This window comes from Eublepharis macularius, chromosome 3, assembly GCF_028583425.1.
Source record: "Eublepharis macularius isolate TG4126 chromosome 3, MPM_Emac_v1.0, whole genome shotgun sequence".
Lineage (NCBI taxonomy): Eukaryota > Metazoa > Chordata > Lepidosauria > Squamata > Eublepharidae > Eublepharis > Eublepharis macularius.
In genome coordinates this window covers 58,942,984-58,961,143 of record NC_072792.1, presented here as the reverse complement: position 1 = coordinate 58,961,143, position 18,160 = coordinate 58,942,984, and the positions used below count along the sequence as shown (strand labels likewise).

The 18,160-nt window shown below is 42.7% G+C and overlaps 1 protein-coding gene across 2 annotated transcripts in view; it reads left to right on the top strand.

Annotated features, from left to right (window-relative positions):
• LOC129326080 (E3 SUMO-protein ligase ZBED1-like) overlaps window positions 1–18,160 on the top strand; it is a 198,868-nt gene that overhangs the window by 94,872 nt on the left and 85,836 nt on the right. For both annotated transcript variants that reach the window (XM_054974186.1, XM_054974187.1), the window contains 2 exons: window positions 713–814; window positions 11,123–11,330. In XM_054974186.1, the coding sequence (XP_054830161.1) occupies window positions 713–814; window positions 11,123–11,330 (310 nt within the window). The remainder of the gene's footprint in view (window positions 1–712; window positions 815–11,122; window positions 11,331–18,160) is intronic.

Below are 18,160 nucleotides of genomic sequence, written 5' to 3'. Positions count from 1 at the left end.
TTAGTCTTACTAAAGTAAATGTACAAGGATGTAATGTTTATAAATGCATTTACTCACAAACATTTTCTGTTCACATAGTGAAGGTGAGTTTCTCTGCTTGTTTTTATGATGGTGTGTCTGAAGCTGACAAACGACATTTCTAACTCATTCTACCTCACCCACCTCTCCCTCTATTTTGAAGTCTGGTCTTTGCAGTCCCACTTTTATAAATGCATCCAACTCTTGTTGCATTTTATTTTTAACCCTGGTTGTCTTAGAATTTAGCTTTGCCTATTTTCCATGTTCTTCCTACTGAAGCAGTTCTCTGTGATTGTGTTCAAATAAATGCTGAATTTATTTACATGCTCTTTATACAACTATGCTAATTTTGGTTTCATAAAACAAAGGAGCAATTTTACATGCAATTTATACATTTTAAAAGAAATTGCCAAGGAATAGATTCAGGGGACCCAAATTTTCCATTAATTAAGACAACAGGACATTGCTTATAATGTGTGACCGTGCAAGATTTGGGTACAGAAGCTTAAAGCAAAGCAAGCAGTATGAATGTGTGCCATGGCAGTTTCTTATATGATATTCTTATCTGAAAGTATGGAACACTCTTGATCTACCCGTACATCTAGTGTAAGGGTACAGGTTGTGAGTTCCATAATCATGAATGTATTTATTTTTCTTTCAGTTGATTTAACATTGTTTTCCCCCCTTCTTTCAGTGGAGTTTTTATACTGTGATTTGGCTTCCATGAAGTCCATACATCAGTTTGTTCACACATTTAAAGCAAAGAATTGCCCTCTCCATGTCCTGATCAATAATGGTGAGTTTTTTAAAAAGATGTTTATTGTGTAAACTTTTACATATTGAGTTTGTACTTGTTTCATTTTTTTCTCTTTTTTTTGAACTGAAGAATACAATCTGTTTTTCTTTACAGAGATTACATGACTGCTTTATAGTAGAAAGTGTTGAGAAGTATTCAGAAAGGCATTGCAAATATGATAGCCAGGATCATGATTCATGATACCTCTATAGTGTAGCATTTGGAATATTATGTACAGTACCAGTTGGTCCATCACGGAAGCTCCTCCCTGGTGAGCCTCAACCGCAGAGACCAGCATTTGTGGGGGGCATGGGTGAGAGGAGGGGGATGCCAATGTGAACAAGCAAGCCAGGGCAGACGCCTCCCCAGCTCCTTCTTACCTGTCAGTGTGCCCTCGCTCCTCACTGAGCCAGGACTCAGGAAACGAGTAACCTACAAGGGAACTTGGGTGCTAATGGTTAATCAGACATTCTGGACTCGGCTGCTGTGGGGGTGTGAGCAGATTGGTCCCCACAGTAGTCAGCATCCTATGCTCCACCAGGCCGTGTGGGCAGGGCTGGGCTGGGCGTGGGGGGGGGGATAGAATGAGTGGCTATAAGCTACATAGTTTTTCATGGCATAACTTTCTGCCACTACTGGAAGCGTTCTTGGGCCCAAAATGGCTTAGGGAGCTGACTAAGAGCGGAACTACAAGTGACAAAAGGCACAGGTTGGACACTTGTCAGCTTCCCTCAAGTTTTGATGGGAAATGTAGGCATCCTGGTCTTGCAGCTTGGCTCTCTGACTGCTGTCCAATGGACTTTTCAACTATCACTTGTCCAACATTCCGCCAAGCTGCCTACATTTCCCATCAAAACTTGAGGAAAGCTGACAAGTGTCCAACCTGTGCCTTTTGTCACTTGTAGTTCTGCTCTAACTCGTGCCTCATGCACCTGCACCCTCCCAGCATGCCAGCATGGGGATTTATGCCACGGTCATGCTTGTGCCCAGACGCCACAGCTGGGCACTAGTGGAGGCTGTGGCAGAGCGGTGCCAGGCTGCTGCACTGGCATAGAGGGGGTTTATGCCAACATAAGTCTGGGATACACTAGCATAACTCCTAGTTGGCTCCCTGAGCGCTTTCCATCCCCCTCCCCTCTGAGGATTGTGCTGTCAATTAGGTTGGGATGAGGAAAAAAAGAAAAATATGTGACAATGCTAGATTAGTGTTCTGAAACTTAATGGAGCTCCCAAAGGTACTTTCTAAACAGAATGATAATTTGTTGTAAGAAAAGTTCTGTTTCGTTGACACTTCCATGGAATCATGCTGCTGATGTTTCAAAATCCTCTGAAGAATACCCAAATTTCCACCTGTGCATCCCACAAACTCAAAACTCTTTTCTGTTTATTTGGGGCAATGCGATAAGCTCATAGCAGGGTCATATAACACCCTCAGAGACCTCTCAGGGTCACATGTATCGGGGTCAGTTTTTCCCATGTAGGGTAGACCTTTCGAGGCAAAGGAAAGTGAGATTTAGGGCCCTGGGAGGGGCTTGGACACCTGTCAAAACTGTTTACATTGCTTTTGATGTGAAAGCAATGTCCTTATTTCTTCTACACATCATATAAAATGAAGAAAACCCAAAATACATTAGGGGTATTTTTTTTAAAAAAAAAACCAAAATAACACAAGCAGCACATGTACCTTTTAAAAAAGACTATCTCAGTGATCATTATGGGGGTTGCTAGGCAGCCACAACCATGTTCAAACCTTGGTTTCTATCAGTTAAAAAAGGGGAAGGGCCCTTTCCAGAGTACTTTTGGCCTCCCAGTCCATTCTTGCTAACCTCCCTTCTGCCCTGGAGGGAGGACTCATCGGAACCAGCCCTACCAGACAACTTGCTACCATGCAATTTGTGTGAGTCACTCAGGTGCACTGTTGGCCAATGAATGACTTGATACCACACACCTGGACCCAGTGGCAGCCTCTGCACAACTTGTGCAATTTGGCCCCGCCTGGCTGCAGCCACTACACAACTTATCTGAGCAAGTTGCTGTTGCATGACTTTTGTAATTTGGCTGGACTTTTCCCTGGGAGAGGCTGCTAGGTGGAGGGAATTTTGGAAAACTGAAACACAGTGTTGTGTAGGAGTTAAAGTGTCACACTAGGATCTGGGAGAGCCAGGTTCAAATTTCTGCTCTGCCATGGAAGCTTGCTGGGTGACACTCTCTCAGCCTAACCTACCTCACAACACCTACCTCACAATCCACAACAACCATCTACCTCACAGGGTTTATATGAGGATAAAATAGAGAGAAGGAGAACAATGTAAGCTGCTTTGGGTCTCCATGGGGAGAAAAGAAAATTAATAATAAATAAAGCTGAAAACTGAGTAGGGGACAGATAAACATTGGTTGGTAAGTGAAAAGGAGACAAGGAAACAGGAAAGGGAGAGCATATGGGGGCTGCCAGGAGTAGAGAAAAAGAAATCTTGTGGGGAAGGGGATACAGGGGGAAATGAAGTGACTCCCACAAGTCCTTGCAGGTTCCCCAGTTATACAATCATAATTATCATGCTGTGGCCATTGACCACCTATTGATATGATTGCTGATGCCAGAATATTTAGGAATGTAAATGAACCTATCCACCTAAGATAGGCAAAAGTGTTGAATGTAGTTGCATTATATATTGTAATGGCTATGAACTACCAGTTGCACTTATGGGAATTCCTTGATCATGTAAGTAAGCAATGATATACTGTAGTAATGATCAACTGAATTTCCTTAAAGGCCCTACAAAATGGATGAACATTGTTAAGGTGGATGGGGTCATGCTAAGGGCTGGGACACACATCTACTGTTTATTATGTTTCTCTACTCCAAAAGAACTGAAGATTTATTGAGTACATTTTTAAAAAGAGTTCCCCAAACAAGCTGTGGCTGACAGAGTATACAGTTTGAATTTGAAAGAAAGGTCAGATATGGCATTCTTAGTCTTGAGTTTTGCCTCAAGGCATTAGTGCTGCAGTACAAAAAGTTCATTTTCAATGGTTAATTTTCAAAGTAACAACAAATGTATAGCAATTTATTAGTCTGTGTTGCAGGTACCACCCTGGCTTTACTAGATGATGCAAGCAAATGTGTTTTCTCGTTCAGCTGTAAAACACAGACACCAGCCTATTCTAGCCACTTAATTGTTGTTTTCGCTGTAGTATAAAGTACTAAAGATGGTAGAAAAAATGTATGCATAAAATGCTAGATTATATTTTAAAACATGAAGCAATTCAAAACCATGTTAACATCTGTAAATGCAAACCACTGACATCAACATATAAAACAAGATTTCATTAAAAAAGCAGCACCAAGCGTGCAAATTTTTTTTTTTTTAGTCAGCGAACTATTAAATGCTTGGAAAGCAACTGTTTTATGTTGCCCAAAACTGCTTAGATTAAGAAGTCTTTGTGATAATCTGGATTGCAAATCGAAACAAATAATTGCTGCTGTGCTATGAGAGATGTGGAAGTATTCCCAACATTTACAGCAACACACAATGCCAGGTTTTTTTCTAAGTAAACTGTGTCTGTTTCTATATTCCATGTTCATCTCACCCTGAAAAACATCTGTATTTTCTTAAATCTATGAAATAAATATTTATAGTAGCTTTTTTAAAAAAACACACCAGCCAGAGGCAGATTATCTATGCTAAAATGATGACCTTTTCTTGACTTTTTATCTTTATCTTTATTGCATTAGATCCTAAATGGGGTGAGCTAGTGGGAAGGATAATTACTGCCTTCTTATTTGTACTTCACCCTTGAAAAGCTGTTTTGAATGTTGGTCATGGCTTGGGATGTCCTGAGTCTATAGGGGGAAACCGCAGAATCCGCCCACCTTGCTTTTGTGTGAAAGCCCTGGGTGGGGGGCATTCTGTCAGTTTCCCTTTCGCCTTGTAGTCTGCATCTGTGTTGATGCCCTCAGGGGTCATTCCCCTTCCACATACACAATGGCCATCCCCTGCATTAGCTCAAATCATTTTCAAAAGAATCAACCTAGTTGCCATAGTAGAGTACAGAAGTAACCATGCTTTAACGCCAAACTGAAATTTGTTTTTGTTTTTAAGTGGCTGTGTCTTTACTGGTACAGGTGTTTTCAGTTGTAAATATGGTCAGGTGTGGTAAAGGATATTGAAGTCTAGTGAGATTTAAGAGAGTCACTATGAGTGTAGTTTGTGGAAGTCAGATACTTTATCAGCTATGAATATCACGACTTGTCCTTGGACCAGTTTGGCAGAATGGTTAAGAGCAGCAGGACTCTAATCTGGAGAATTAGGTTTGATTCTCACCTCCTCCACTTGAAGCCAGCTGGGTGACCTTGGGTCAGTCACAGCTCTTCTGAGCTCTATCAGCCCCACCCACCTCACAGGGTGATTATCATGAGGATAATAATAACTGCTCTGAGTGGGTGTTAAGTAGAGATGGGCACGATCCAAAAAAAATACCAATTAAGCCATTCGTGGATCTGGGCCGCTGCCGAACCCAGGCCACCGATTCTAACCGATCAAGTCCCATTTCCGATCCGGAATCGGGAAGGCCAAAGTGGGAGGGCGCCCCGCTGTTTCCAGCGATATAGGAATGGTGGTTGGTTGCAGCGGCCACCAGGCACGGCGATGAGCCGTCTCCCTTCAGGGAGAGAGGGGACATTCACACACACACACTTAGAGTAGAGGGGGGGGAGTTTTTAACCCGGCAATAAGCCGCCTCCCCTCAGAGAGGGGACATTCCCAGGGACGGATCTACGGTTGCCAGTGCCCAGGGCAACCGTAGTCAGGCTCTTGCACACGTGCGCACGCTCCTGGGTCGCCCCCCCTCCACCCACGCAGCAAGTCGGCTGTCCCGGTGCGCTGTGGACCTGGCGGCAGTGCGAGTGGCTCGGCGGCTGCCCCCACCGTTCACCTGCCCTGCAAGACAAGGGACGGCCAGCTTGCCCACGCGCCCCTTGTCCTGGGGAAAGACGAACGGCACGGGCGGCCTCCCAGCCTCCCGCGCTGCCTTTTGCCTTTCCCCAGGACAAGGGGTGGCCGGCTTGCCCACGCGCCCCTTATCCTGGGGAAAGACTAACAGCGCGGGCAGCCTCCCAGCCACCTGCGCTGCCTTTTGCCTTTCCCCAGGACAAGGGGTGGCTGGCTTGCCCACGCGCCCCTTGTCCTGGGGAAAGACGAACGGCGTGGGCGGCCTCCCAGCCACCTGCACTGCCTTTTGCCTTTCCCCAGACAAGGGGCGGCTGGCTTGCCCACACGCCCCTTGTCCTGGGGAAAGACGAATGGCGCGGGCAGCCTCCCAGCCTCCCGTGCTGCCTTTTGCCTTTCCTTTGTGCCCATGGCTTCAGAACACCCCATTCCCCCTCCCTCCCCTGGGTTGTTGCTCCGTGGTTGGAAGGAAGCCTGCTAATCAAGGAAAGCTGGGCTTCCATTTGTGTTTCGAGGGCGACAGAAGGAGGGCAAACACAGCTCATTCCCCTGGCTCTGTTGCCCCAGGAATAAATTACTGGTGCCAGAGTGTCTGCAATTCCGAACAGAAACCGATACATCCGATCAAATCCCGAACAAGCAACCCCCCCGACTGCTGGATCAGTTGCCGTGGACGGAACCGATTAGCTGAGTCACGATGGCGCAAACGCCAAAATCGGGGGGGGGGGGTTTGAAATCGTAATTCAGATCGTGCCCATGTCTAGTGTTAAGTTATCTTAAAGGGCCGTATATAAATCAAATATTATTATTATTCTCTCTTAGCTTGGCCTAGCTGATGGAGTGATTGTGGGAACAAAATAAGTGATACTCACTCTTGGAAAATAGACCCGGAATGAACATATGCCCAAATCCTGGCAATAGAGAGAGGTATTTACAAATTTCCTGTGTTAACAGGTTAAGAGGTTTTAAACAGGCATTAGGGCCGTTTTCACACACCTGTGAGCCTCCAGAAGATCACGTGAAACTCACGGCACAAAGCGTCTTCCTAGCGCGATTTCCTGACATGATCCTCTTTAATGGTGCAATGATGTCAGGAATCATGCCATTAAAGAGGATCATGCTGGGAAATTGCGCTAGGAAGATGCTGTGCGCTGTGAGTTTCGCGTGATCTTCCAGAGGCTTTGAGCGTGTGAAAACGGTCCTAGAATGTTCACTACTAAAATAAGCTATTTTAAAAATTGAATTAATATTTAATATTTTATATAATCTGATTAATATTAAAGGACATTTTTATATTATTTAAATTCTAACCTGCCTTTCAAATGCCCAGGGTCATTTAAAGCATAGGTTAAATAATCATTATGAAATAGAATTTTTTAAAATAATAGCTTTAAAACCTAATAACTACAGTGAGGCAAGATTCCCTCCCCCCCACACACAAACACCAAACCTTAGCAAATATATAGATTTTATATACATTTTAACCTTTGTTAACATGTGGGTGTTTGGATTTGAATCTTTGGCAGTGATTTTGTTTCTCTCTCCCTCTCCAAAAACAAAACCTAAATTTATGATATCCATTCCTGTTCTTTGGGATCATGTGGAAAATATTGACCCTGTGGTCTTCTTTAGAATTTTGAAAATGGGGAATGGGAGCCACCATGAAATGGCTGACATGGACGGATGGAGCCAATCAGAAAATGGTTGCCATAGGGCACTAAAAATATTCACAAAACACTGGGAAGTTGCAAGCCAAGCATCTTCCTGCTATGAAGTCAGTTGTTTCTGAGTTTTCTTGTTCCAATGAGGTAGAGGAAAGCTAGGATTGCCTCTGCTTTGAGGAAGAGATACTTTGGTGAAGAAGCAAATAGATAACCAGGAAACCCATTGCCCAGTACCATGGTGCCCACGGGCACTATGTTGAGAATCATTGAATGCTGCTGTTTGTAAGAATGTAGATGAATGCACTGTGAACGGAACACAATTGTTCTAAGGGACAGTTTAAGGATTAGAACAAATATTTATTGTTAAGTGATTCGTTTTTGCAATCTTCCCCATATTCCTTCAGAAATGTGTTTTTGGATTACTCAGACATTGAGCTATTTTTCCATTTCTTCCTCTTTACTACTGAGAAATATTATTTCCTCAATACTTTTTCCTGAGAAATATTTTTTTCCTCTCCAGTGCTCTAATTAATCTTGCCACAGCTCTCTGGTTTTTCTTTGTAGGGAAATGTATAACATATGTTATATATGAACTAAGGCACAGTTGATTTGAGTGTGATTCTAATGACTGCTTCAGTGAAATCTTAGTTGAAGATAATTGTTTAGCATGGCTGCCCCCTCTTGCCCTCTGTGCTTTCCCCTTGAAAAGACATTGCAGTACTGAGCTGGTTCAAGTACTTAATTCAGACTGTCTTGCAGAGTGTCAGAATTAATATGTAATTATATGGATTGCCTAAGTGTCCTCCTGATATCTGGCAATTCTGCTACCATGTACACTTCCAGCAGACAGAATTGCTAAACAAAATCTGCATTGAACACATGCTGTACAGATTATTCATAAATTCTGTTGCTGCTGCCTTACTCTTTCTGTTGATGTCTGTTTAATCAAAGGCTTTTGAAATCAAGCTCGCTAAGCTAAATTAGTAAATTGCATATAAATGACAGTCCTATCAAAACAGAGAGGTTTTTTGTTAGGTTTTTTTAGCGATACTATCATTCTGTATGTTGCTAATTCTTTTTTAAAACCTATGGTCATGTGTTCACAAGGTTTCAGAAAATTAGGAATCCCAAAGCAGTTCATAATGAGATCTACTTTATTTTTCTCATATAGATTTCCTAACAAAAGATCATCCAAATAAGTTGTTTATTTTTCTCATATAGATTTCCTAACAAAAGATCCTCCAAATAAGTTGTAGAGTGGGTGGGAGATGGAAATTCAGCCTGTTCATGGAAACCAATAGTTTCCCTAGTTACTGCATCAGGAAAATAGCATTGGTCTATAGTTGTAACTTACTGCTTTAGGGCAAGTGAATATAGCTGGTGACATGTCAGCATGTTAAAAAAAATCAATAACACGCAACTTGTTAGTGCCTACTGAATGCTGTGTACTTAATAATTTAAAAAGGAGAGTGTATTCTTTTGAGTCTTTGTATTTGCAGACAGTGTTCTGTGTATTTATATAGTTGCTTTTGCTTTCCTTTCAGTACTTGAAGAAATTGTAAAATGCAATGAGGAAACTTTATACATTGCAAGACAAAATTTTGTTTTATGCATTTGCATCTCTTACGAGAAGGGAAAAAACCCCTAGCAATGACAAAAATATTTTGTAATAATTTATTGAGGGGTGAGCTATCAATTAGAACTTCTACAAATGAAATAAATTGTAGTCAAAACCATTGTGCAGACATGAATAAATAGAGGAGTACCAGACTAATATTGTAGGTGTGACTTACAATACCTTGCCTTTCCCCCCAAATCTTTATCCAGACTAATTTGTGGCCAGTTCCCCTGAGAAAAATTAATAGTGACAGAGCAAACAAACAATCACTTTGCCACTCAATCACTTGTAATGTCCTTCTCTTTCCTCCTGCTGTTCACATTTTGGTAATAACAGAAGTGCCTGAAGGAGATTATATGAGGCCTATAGTGCTTCTGCTAGGTCTTCTTGGTTATGCCAGTCAGGTGTTAAGGACTATATAGAGCAGAAACATGTAATGTGTTGATAAAAGGAAAGTATTTGTATTTTCAGCAAACAAGCTTTCATTGGAGTATCCAATTATTTCAAAAATCTAAACTGAACAAAAATATAGCATTGGTGTTTATAGAATAGTTAAAATGTCTAAAGTGAAGAACATTTTTAAAAAAGAAGAGAGATTCTTCTTATTTTAAACATCAAACACAGATTTGCAATACTTCTCTTTGGTTTAATGAGTCTCAAGACTCTCCCAGTAGCTCCTGGCAAACCAGATACAAAAAACTACAATATTAGGAGAAGTTCAAACCTCAGCAACCAGAGCAGAATCATCCCCCATTTGTCTTATTCAGAAAAAGAAAATAAAGGCTAAATTAGAGTAAACTAGCTCTTGTATTGCTTAGTTTAGTGTTTGGATCTCATAAAGGCTGTTGTGTGTTAGTCTTGTATTTGCAGCCTAGTTCCAGGACCAATACGTAATGGTTGAAGGCATGTCACCTGCATATGCTGTTTAAGCATTGTGGTTCAGGATTGGGCTATTGGTCTTCCTTGTCTCTCAAAATATTTTATACTTTGAAAGTGGGAATTTTTAGTGTGGAAATAAAAAACACTCTGTATATTTCTGCAATATACTTGGGAATTGAATAAGAAGTGGCCTAGTTTTTCAGGGCACAGAGCAACTTAGCTTTTGATGTACTTTGCCATCTCTGAAAACAGGATCATTTTATTTTAGAACGGATTCAAAGTTCCAATCATAACATACATATTTGTCTCAAAAAAACTTCTTATGAAACATGTTTAAGATCTCGGGCACAATATGTTTGTGGAAAAGGATCCACTTAGACACCCATCACTGAGAAAAAAATGTTTCTCATAAGAACATAAGAAGAGCCCTACTAGATCAGACCAGTGGTCCATCTAGTCCAGCATCCTGTCTTACACAGTGGCCAACCAGTTGCTATGGAGGGCCATCAACGAGACATAGGGCGATTCTGCATGTCCTGGCATAGCGCTGTACTCATGCAACAAGGGCGTCTTCCTGGCGCGTTTTCTGACATCATCGTGCCACGATGCCGCTCTCGAGGCGTGATGATGTCAGAAATCGTGCCAGGAGGACACCCTCGTTGTGTGAGTATAGCACTATGCCAGGACATGCAGAATCACCCATAGAGGCCGAGGCCTTCCCCTGAAGTTGCCTCGTGTCATTGGAATTCAGAGGTTTACTGCCACTGAATGTCACCATGACTAGTAGCCACTGATAGATCTATCCTCAGTTCCTTAAATGTTTCTGTTTTAAGCAAGGCTGCCCAGATGGAAGGACTAGGGGGAAACATTCCAGGAGCCCTGGTCGCTCGGAAACCCTTTGCTCTGAGCAAGTCATATGATGATTAGATTGAGTCTGGGTGCTCAGAGAAAATTTTGGCTGTGGTCCTTTGGTTGCTCTCAGAATAGTAGGGAGGGGGGTGGGTCTGCTACTGTTCAGCCTGGGTCCAAGTCATCTGAATCATAATGAATTCATGAAAACTGAACTTTTGCATTCCACAGCTGAATTCAGATTGAGGTACATAAAATTTCACCTTCTGCTGCCAGTGAACAAGTCAAATAGTGACCTATTCACCACAGCTAGGCACCTGTTCCCCATAACATTATTTTTTTTATTACTCAGCTGCGGTGATGCTGGTGCCTGAAAGGAAAACGGAGGATGGGTTTGAAGAGCACTTTGGTGTTAATTACTTGGGACACTTCTTGTTGACTAATCTTCTCTTGGAAACACTGAAGCAATCAGGAACCCACAGCCACAATGCTAGAATTATCACCATCTCATCAGCTACCCATTATGTAGGTGAATTGCATCTTAATGATCTACAAAGCAGGTATGAAAAATATTTGACCATATTAATTGGGTTAATATACATCTACAAAATTAGAAAACAGTATCCTAAAACTTGCTTTACAGAACAAAGAAATATTATGATAAGTGTGTATATAACACTTTCTGTTTTCAGAGTATGTCTCACACATTTTGTCCATCTAAATATGTCAACCTCATTTATTCCCTGTTGTGCCATACCTTTTTCTCCATGGTCACATACATGGCTTCACGTATGTGGCCACATATCATTTTACTGCTCCCAACCTTAGGAGACATTGGCTGTTGTCACACAGCCATAAATTTAGCGCCATCTACCACTGAATGCTCACCTTATTCTGGTTCTGTTTCAATTTCGCCATTCTCCCCAAATCACGCTTTGTGACTCTTTATGTCTTCCTCATCCGCTTCCATGTGAATGCCCTGGATCAACTGTGAACGCTTTGCAACGCCAAAGCACTCACTTCCCCGATCATCTGTCCCTCCTAACGCTGCTTCTCCCACCCCACACTCCGACAAGCCCCAGCGCAACCCGCAATTTAGCCTCAAAGTATTTTTTTTTAAAAGTAAGCCTTATCGCGCTATTGCGATATTCTGCCATGCAAGAACAACGGAAGCAGTTTATTCTGATTGACATTTCCTCTACCATTTTATTGCCAAGTAGTCATGCCCGAGGGCGGCTGTCTTGCCCTCCAGCCCTCCCCGGCGCTTCTTGCGGGGCACTTTGGAAGCCGCTTCCTCCTTGGTGTGGGGCTGGGAAAGCGAAAGGGACGGCTGGGAACGGGCTGCAGCTGAGCCAAAGAAGTCGGGAGGGCAGCCGAAGCCCCGAGGCCCTGGCGGGCGCCCTTTTCCTGGCTCTGCGCACCTCTGCTCCCGCAGCCAAAGCGCCCCAGCGAGGAGCACCTCCGCCTCTGGCTAGTCAGGCGCCCCAGTTAAGGGAGAAGGTTCTCCTGCAAGGGCTCGGAGGGCCGCCGTTTTGTGCATGTCCCAAAGTCTGCCGGTCAGCGGCGACTTTCCCCCTCTTGGTGTAGTTGCAAAACTGACCGCCGCATGCTTAGCCTTGTTGGGATGAGCTGCTGCCTGATATAGTGCAAATATGCGGAATTTTTATTTTTTACAAACAAGGGGGACAGGGTTTTTTGCCCCCTTTAAGGAAGTACTTTGACTGACTGTCAAATTGCGCTTTTCCCTTTTAATGAGACCGACTGGAAGCGCAAGCACTCGACAGACGATGGGGGAATCTATTATGATAGCGATAACGGAGGATACAATTTCGAGTACAAAACTGATGAAATAAGGGACCGTGTGACGACGGCCCTTATGGGGTTAAGTATTGTTGGAAGTATCAGCTACATTAAGTCAGTAAAAAGACTTTACAAAAGTGAATGACTTCATGGTTCACTATTGTTACACAACAAGTGCCCTTCTGCCCTTACCCAGATTCTTCAGAGCAAAAGGAGGAGACAGACAAGTTCTTCTTTCAATGATTGTATTGAATATTGCAAAATGGGTACCCATCTTTCAAAGGAGCCAAAGAACATAAAGCTTACAAGCAGTTTTAAAGACATTTTTTTCCAGTACAAAAGGAACTGCCTGCAGATTAACTTGCAATTGGTCATTACATACATATGATCTCTACAGTTCTTTCAATTGGCTACTTCTCAGTTCTCTCACTAGTCTCGCGATCAATGTAATTTTCATTCCCCTTATTTGGTCACTACTACCTATTGTTGACTCTGAATTTCTCCTTGCTGACTTCCAAACCTTAGAATCAAAAGTTATGGATACAGTGAATGTGCTCTTCTTGTTGTATCTTTTTCTTCCTTCTCATGAGACAATAGCCTAAACAATGTGGCCTTATCTTTAAGTTTCCTAAGCAACTGAGAAAAGAGAAACATTTTCGGCCTGTTATGCTGTTCTGAAGCAACTTTCAGCAAAGATGGAACAGTGAAAGAGAGAAAGGGTGGGTTGCAAAAAGGCACTTTGCACTATTAATTCATTCTAAGAATATATGTGTATAAAAGCATGAAATTCTATGAAACCCTTATAAGGAAAAGAATATTAAATCTTAACTCTACACTATTAACAGAGGGATTATGCTGGGTGCAAATTTCAGCCCACCTCTCATCATTGCTTTTGGAACAGTTTTTAGCTTAAAGCATAAAACAAAGCCTTTGCATGGATCCTACCAGCTTTTCCACACAACCTTGCCTGGTTTTCCATGAACCGCTCATCTCAGCCTGATTTTGTCCTATTATCCCCAGTATAGCTTTTTCATCCTCTTCCTTCTTTTGTATCAGAAAAGCTGGTAGGATTCCACTGCTTACATTCTACTTAAAACATGGATTTTAGGTGCTTTCAATGTGCATACAGTCTAGCACTTCTCCACTGACTTTCTCATTAGCTGTGTTCAGTTCGCAGCACACCCTTGCCAGCTGGCAGTCATTTCAGCATGAGGTGGATTACATGGCTCTCATTTAACCTCTCCCTTCGTTCGCCTGCCTGTTTTTCAATCACTGAGTTATTATGCTTATAGTTGCTCCTGAGTGATTCCGCACACATTGGATAATGCACTTCCAATCCTCTTTATAGATCATTTGGAATGGATTTTTTTGTGTGTGGAACAAAAAATCCACCTCAAACGACTGATAAAGTGCATTGAAAGTGCATTATCCAACATGTGCGGAATCAGCCCCTGTTTTCTCTGCCCATGTCTACCACTAAGTCATCTTTCTACTCTGGCTTAGTTTAGCCCTTTCTCGGCATTGTCAGGACCATGCATTCTAAAGTTGCACCATGCAATATCAAAATGAACTCTAGCTGCACAAATCAAGCATCCCTTTTAAAAACAAACTGTTCATTTCAAACAGAAGTTCCATATCCTTATGTCTGGGGAAAGTGGCTTGGGTAATGCCTTTTTAAAAGCCAGTTTGGTGTATTGGTTAAAAGCGTGGGACTCTAATCTGGAGAAGCGGGTTTGGTTCCCCACTCCTCCCCTTGAAGCCAGCTGGGTGACCTTGGGCTAGTCACGGCTCTCTGGTGTTTTGTTGTGGGGATAATGATGACATTCTTTGTAAACTGCTCTGAGTGGGTGTTAAGTCATCCTGAAGGGCGGTATATAAATCGAATGTTGTTGTTGTTATTAAATCACAGGTGCAAAAAGGGACTGGATATATAGTGGCAATAGAGTGGGGCATCATCTTCTTATATTCCTCTGCCTCATTTCTAGCAGAAGATGAATAAATGTTGCAGTTGTTCAGAAAAAAATATGTCTGTTTGCACAAATATTCTGGTTTTCTTGGTCAAAATTTGAATTATCCTACTGCAGAATTTTCAGGAGATTTAAAAGATGCAGTTTCTATCGTCCAGCTCATTCCTTAAATTTAAAGTAACTGCTTAACTTAGTTTAGCTGTGGTGTGGTCAGTTTGCTCAACACTTTGCTGATAAAATCTCTCATATCCATTCTGACTTGGACTCTAAATTAGCAGTGACGAGAGTGGATCGTCCCAGGATGCTGACTTTTCCAATTATGTGGGATGGCTTTCAACTTTTGCAAACTGAGGATGTGGGTGGGATTCTTGAAAGTTTAAGGCCTACCACCTACTTGTATGACCCTTGCTTCACCTGGCTGCTTAATTCTGCTGGATTTGGGAGCTTGAGCAAGGTGACTAAAGAAAATGGTGGCTGGCCAACTTCAGGCATTCCTGAATAAAGCAAATGGTTTGGATCAATTTTAGTCTGGTTTGGGCCTGGTTATGACACTGAAATGGCCTTGGTCATCCTGGTAGAGGGCCTACTCTGGGAGATGTACACTGGGAATGTAGCCCTGTTAATTCTCTTGGACCTCTCAGTGGCTTTCAGTACCATCAATCAGGGGGTCCTTCTGGACGAACGTTTGGGATTGGGAGGAACCCAGTTGTTTTGTTCCTACTTCGAAGGTAGTTTTCAGAGTGTGGTGCTCTGGCAGACAAGTTCCTGCGAGATTCCATCTTGTTCCCCATTTTTAACATCTACATGAAACTGCTGGCAAAGGTCATCCAGATATTTGGACTGAGTTGCCACCCATATGTGGATGACACTTAGCTTTGTCTCATGCTTCCATCAGATCCCAACAAAGCTTTGGAAACCATGAGCAGGTTCCTGGAGTCAGTTTTGAGATGGATGGGGGCTAAGAAGCTAAAACTTAACCCCAACAAAATGGGGATGCTACTGAGGGAGGGGTCTGACTCAGGAGCTATGATATCTCCTGTTATGGATAGTGTTCCACTCCCCGCTAAAGGAGCAGGTTCGTAGCTTGGGGGTGCTTCTGGAATCAGGCCTCCTGTGGAATAAACAGGAGGCAGCAGTGGCTGGAGTACCTGGTGAGCCAACTGCAGCCGTTCCTGGGCAGGAAAGATCTTGGCACTGTGGTGCAAGCCTTGGTAACATCGAGATAAGATTACTGTAGTGTGCTCTACGTGGGACTTCCCCTGAAGCCTGCCCAGAAACTACATTTGATATATAATGCTGTGGTCAGAATGCTCTCTGGAATGGGTCATAGAGATCATATCACTCTAGTCTTGTTCCATCTACAGTGGCTCCCAGGCCTAATTCAAGGTGCTGGTATTCCCTTATGGCTTAAGGCCAGCATATTTTATGGACTGCCTTCTCCCACATAAACCTACCCAATCACTTCAGTCATCTTTGGCAGCCTTACTTTGGGTGCCCCCACTATCTGAGGTTAGACGGTGGCAACCCAGTAAAGGGTCTTCTCGGGTATGGTGCTGAACCTTTGGAACCCCCTCCCAAGGGAGAGCCATCTGTCTCCTCCTATTTTGTCTTCTGCCAGTGGGTGAAGATTTTTTTTGTTTTGTTTGGCATTCCCTCAGCAAAAAGTTCAAAAAGTTTTAATGTTTACCTCGTTTAGGACCCTGAATTGGTTGTAAGACAGTATAGAATATTTTAAATAAATAGTTTATTTTAAATAGTTTATCTCTTAGTTATATGATGGATTCATTACCACTACAGATTTCAGTTACCAAAATCACAGAGCCTGGTTTCCCCAAGCATAAGGTAGACTTAGAAAAGGATCTTGATTTGTAGAAATCCTACTTTCTGTAGGGCTCAGAACAGCATTATACTTCTTTGTTTAATCAAAGATGGACTTCGCAGTTGCAAAGGAACTTTTGTGGCTCTTCTAGTAATGGCTGTTGCCTTATGTTATTTATTATCATTATTTTACAAAATGTTTACCCTGTCTGACCTCATAAGGGCCATCAAGGTGATTAGCAAATTAAAAACATACATAATAAAAGCACATCTTAAAAACCATTAAAACAAAAAAAAATCCACATCATTAAAATAGTTAAAAGCAAAGCTAAAATACAGGATCTAAAAGCAACAGCTAAAATATTGGGCAGGAAGGAGTTATCAAAGAGAGAACACCAAATGAAACTCAAAAGCGATGGTTGTTGTGGGTTTTCCGGGCTGTATTGCCATGGTCTTGGCATTGTAGTTCCTGACGTTTCGCCAGCAGCTGTGGCTGGCATCTTCAGAGGTGTAGCACCAAAAGACAGAGATCTCTCAGTGTCACAGTGTGGAAAAGATGTAGGTCATTTGTATCTACTCAGGAGGGGTGGGGTTGAGCTGAGTCATCCTGTAAGAGTTTCCCAGGGTGTGGAATGCTAATGGCGGGAGGCTTCACTGTATCCTGAGGAGGTTCTTTTGCATATGGATTGGTACTTGATGTGCTAATCTTCTCTGCAGGGCTATTGTCAAGGATAGAATGTTTTGTTAGCCTGGTGTTTTTCAGAACTGGCAACCATGCTCGGTTCATTCTTAAGGTTTCTTCTTTCCTGTTGAAGTTTTGCTTATGCTTGTGAATTTCAATGGCTTCCCTGTGCAGTCTGACAAAGTAGTTGGAAGTGTTGTCCAGTATTTTGGTGTCCTGGAATAAGATACTGTGCCCTGTTTGAGTTAGGCTATGTTCAGCCACTGCTGATTTTTCAGGTTGTCCAAGTCTGCAGTGTCTTTCATGTTCTTTTATTCTTGTTTGGATGCTACGCTTTGTGGTCCCGATGTAAACTTGTCCACAGCTGCAGGGTATACGGTATACTCCTGCAGAGGTTAGGGGGTCTCTACTGTCTTTTGCTGATCGTAGCATCTGTTGTATTTTTCAACAGATGCTACGATCAGCAAAAGACAGTAGAGACCCCCTAACCTCTGCAGGAGTATACCGTATACCCTGCAGCTGTGGACAAGTTTACATCGGGACCACAAAGCGTAGCATCCAGACAAGAATAAAAGAACATGAAAGACACTGCAGACTTGGACAACCTGAAAAATCAGCAGTGGCTGAACATAGCCTAACTCAAACAGGGCACAGTATCTTATTCCAGGACACCAAAATACTGGACAACACTTCCAACTACTTTGTCAGACTGCACAGGGAAGCCATTGAAATTCACAAGCATAAGCAAAACTTCAACAGGAAAGAAGAAACCTTAAGAATGAACCGAGCATGGTTGCCAGTTCTGAAAAACACCAGGCTAACAAAACATTCTATCCTTGACAATAGCCCTGCAGAGAAGATTAGCACATCAAGTACCAATCCATATGCAAAAGAACCTCCTCAGGATACAGTGAAGCCTCCCGCCATTAGCATTCCACACCCTGGGAAACTCTTACAGGATGACTCAGCTCAACCCCACCCCTCCTGAGTAGATACAAATGACCTACATCTTTTCCACACTGTGACACTGAGAGATCTCTGTCTTTTGGTGCTACACCTCTGAAGATGCCAGCCACAGCTGCTGGCGAAACGTCAGGAACTACAATGCCAAGACCACGGCAAT